At 45.8% G+C, this 3,690-nt stretch overlaps 1 protein-coding gene across 1 annotated transcript in view; it reads right to left on the bottom strand.

The window, feature by feature from the left end:
- Window positions 1-3,690, bottom strand: part of Dock5 (dedicator of cytokinesis 5) — a 178,797-nt gene that overhangs the window by 65,847 nt on the left and 109,260 nt on the right. The window contains exons 14-15 of the mRNA XM_026783227.1: window positions 1,977-2,101; window positions 508-606 (exon numbers count right to left, since the gene is read on the bottom strand). Coding sequence (XP_026639028.1) covers window positions 508-606; window positions 1,977-2,101 — 224 coding nt within the window. The remainder of the gene's footprint in view (window positions 1-507; window positions 607-1,976; window positions 2,102-3,690) is intronic.

The raw sequence follows: 3,690 nt of genomic DNA, 5'->3' as shown, positions 1-3,690 counted from the left end.
TCTCAGTAGTCCTCATTGTCCGCTATGTAAGTCCGGTTTTATCCCATGCTTTTTCAGACCCAGGCTAGCTGGTCTTGGTGAATTCCCGAAAGATCATCCCCATATTGTCTCAGTTAGCTTTTTAAAAGGGGAGTTCCGCCGGGCAGTAGTGGAGCACACCCTTAATCCCAGCACGCGGGAGGCAGAGGCAGGCATGAGTTAGAGGCCAGCCTGGTCTACTAGAGCTAGTTCCAGGACAGGCACCAAAGCTACAGAGAAACCCTGTTTCGAAAATCCAAAAATAAAAAATAAAATAAAAATAAAAATAAGAAAATAAAAGGTGAGTTCCTTGAGAATTTCATATAATGTATTTTGATCATATCCCTGCCACCACCATCCCAGCCCATCACATTCATCTCTTACTACAGCTTATTTGAAACATCCAGATACGGTAAGAAGGATTTGGGATTTAAGACAGGAATCTAGACAAGGGTCAACAGTGGAAGGTGCTAGAAACAGAGTTATTACCTTGACAGTCTCGTACCAACAAGGCTGCTTGACTTGGTAATACACCACTGACTTGTACTCTGAGACGCCTTCGTAGCCAGCACCGGGATGAATGGCTTTCTTTGGTTGGAAAGACACAATTAGAAGATGATACTAGGTGAAGAAAAATACGGCTAGAGAAAAATGTTTCTGAATATCTAACAGCCAAAACACAACTCAAAAGCAGAGGTGTAGTGGACCTGAGGAGAGCCTGACAGCGCTCATCCTCCTTGCACTGGAAGCCTTGATTCTGAACACGCAGCAGGTGCACTTTGTACCTGGCGTGCATTACATCACACCATACCACCAAACGCGCCTCGATCCCCTCAGCCCCAAGTACTGCATGCTATGAACTGCAGTGTTTTTACTGAACACAGAGTTTCCTGCTTCTAAAGAAACATGACGGCTGAATTATGCACAAGGACTGAATACTTGGGGAGCATCATTCAAGGACATCTAGGTTTCAGGAGCCTAGACTTTGACTTGTAGATCCCAACGCAATTAGGTGGGGGGTGACAGAGGCCTCCTGTGGCCACCGTGACTTCAGACCCTCTGAAGTCAAAGTTAAGATGTCCTTGCTTATATGGCCGGAAAGCAGCCAGAGTCTGAGGAACTTTTGACTGAGTCAGCATACCCCGTTCCCCTTCTGCCTCTGCCTCTAATGTCTGCATTTCCCTATAAAAGAACTTCACTTGGGTGTAGGTTTCTAATGCCTAACACTGGAAATCACCAATAGCTGACCTACACCCAAGGGTGCCTGCCTTTAGCTTCACAATGCTCCTTCATGTAGGTGACTGTTGGCGCGACTGGCCCAGGTAATGGCAGTGTGCCTTTCAAGACAATTGGGACACTTTTGCCACTCTGCTCAAGCTTGAAAATGTCAAAGAACCGGATAACCTAAAGTTAAGTGGCCTGTAATATCTCTGCACAGGGGAAGTATCAAAATAGACCTAAATGGCTCCAGGTGTAAAACTGTCCATGAAAAATCACAACTTTGTCAGGTTTTATGTATTTTCCTATGACAAAACATTGAGCGTGCTGGCGTGTGCCTATAATGCCAGCACACAGGAGGCAGAGGCAAAAGGACCACAAGTTTGAGGCAGCCTCAACTATCTAGCAAGTCCCTTCCTTAAAAATCAAACAAAGCCAGGCAGTGGTGGCACACGCCTTTAATCCCAGAACTCGGGAGGCAGAGGCAGGCGGATCTTTGTGAGTTTGAGGCCAGCCTGGTCTACAAGAGCTAGTTCCAGGACAGGCTCCAAAGCTACAGAGAAACCCTGTCTCGGAAAAAACAAAAACAAAACAAAACAACAACAACAACAACAAAACCCAAAGAACAAAATCTCAGAAAAGAAGAGCTAAACCCTTCACTGACAGAAGTCTGAACGGGAGCCTGTTGCCACTACAGAGCAGGTGTGACAGCGGTGACATTTGTGGGGGACTCTGCGTACCTCCAAAAGGCTGCCATCTTCATCAAACACAGACATGGTGACCTCCACGTTCTTAGGTGTCTTCTTCTTCCCCTTGTCAAACTCCCCGTGGATCAGGGTGACGTAAATATCATTTCGAACATCCCCTGCAAGATGACAAGCCTCTGGTGAGTGCTGCTGACAACTCTCTCCAAAGTCACACGATACAACTAGCAGAAGATAAACTAAACAGGAAATGGTCTGGTGGTGACGACCAATTCATTCCACGCAAGTCTTTTCCTGCTCTCTCATTCCACCTTTACTAAGTATCCAGATGTCTTTGACATACATGTTTTAAAAAGATTAAGTTTTTTTTTATTAGTGTACACACACATAAATATACATGTGCCTGCCACAGCGTGAGTGTGGGGGTCAGCGGACAACTTCTCTGGAGTCAGTTTCCCCATTCCATGTTCTTTTCGAGGCAGTGTCTCTATTGTTACTTCAACTGCTGCCCTGCCCTCGCAAGCTTCCAGGCAATTCTCCCGTCTCCCGTCTTACTGAAGGAATGCTGGAATAACAGATATGAGCCCCCACACCTGGCTTTTTACATGGATTCTACAAGTCATCAGGGTTGTGTAGCAAGAGTTTTATCCATTGAGCCACCTCAGAGACCCAATTCTTTTCAATAGTAATTCCTTGTCACATTTAGGAAGACATGCCTAATAATATGCACATATTATATGTTGCTAGGCTGTCCAGCAGATTTTTAATAGTGTCTTTCAGGCCCCTTGTTTCTGCAGGTAGCTGAATGTGGGCATGGTTTCTGAAAAATACAACCCAGGAACACTAGCAGTACACTCATGGGGACAGGCAGTCCCACTGTGAAAGCAGTAATCTGTTAAAAGGAAAGAAGAGCGTGAGCAAATTGGGGGTAGAAAGAGTAAGCCAGGGTCGTGATGGAGGAAACAGATGGCCAGATGGTCTGAAGTCCAAAGGACTTGGTGCTAAAGATGGGGACAAAAGACAATCGACAGATATATGTCAAAAGAGTATCCCCTTACCCAGGGGCAGAATAGGGTTGACAGAGAAAGCTAACCTATTAAGGGCTGAACTGGACTTTCCTCCATTCATTTGTTGAAGTCCAAGGCCTTCCGAATGCCTGTATTTGGAGACAGGACATTTACTCAAAAGGTAACTAAAGCGAAATTGGGTCATTTTCTAATCTGACTGATGCCCTTACAAAAGGAAATGAGAGCACAGTCATTGAGAGAGATAGCTGTCTGCAAGCCTAGGGAATCCACGCAGCCTCCAGAAAGGTGAAAGAGTAAATCCCCACTGTCATGGGCCCTTTTCTGTGGTGTTTGTTCAGACGGCCCTTGGTAACTAAAGTAGGGTTTAAGGACCAGACACTGAAGAATGACTAAGGAAAACAGAAGGTGCCTGGAAAAGGTCCCAGTGGAATGGATAAAGGGAACTCTGGTGTCCCTTGTGGGAAGAGAAGGGCAATGTTCAGAGGAGGGAATGACCAATCATCAGGGGCAGCTCAGGCTGACCTCTAACTCATGATCCTCCTGACTCACCCTCCACAGTGTCCACAGTGGTCAGATTACAGGCAGGCAGGCAGACACCACTCAATCAAGCTAGCCACTGCCTGCCATTCTGAAAACATGTCTCAAGAACAAAACTAAACAGTAAAAAAAGCGAAACATCTCTCACAAATGCTGGTGAGTTTATAGTTGGGTGAAAACAGGTT

Source organism: Microtus ochrogaster, chromosome 17 (assembly GCF_000317375.1).
Source record: "Microtus ochrogaster isolate Prairie Vole_2 chromosome 17, MicOch1.0, whole genome shotgun sequence".
NCBI classification, from domain to species: domain Eukaryota; kingdom Metazoa; phylum Chordata; class Mammalia; order Rodentia; family Cricetidae; genus Microtus; species Microtus ochrogaster.
Note: the sequence above shows the minus strand (reverse complement) of the source record. Positions and strands in the feature narration are given on the sequence as shown.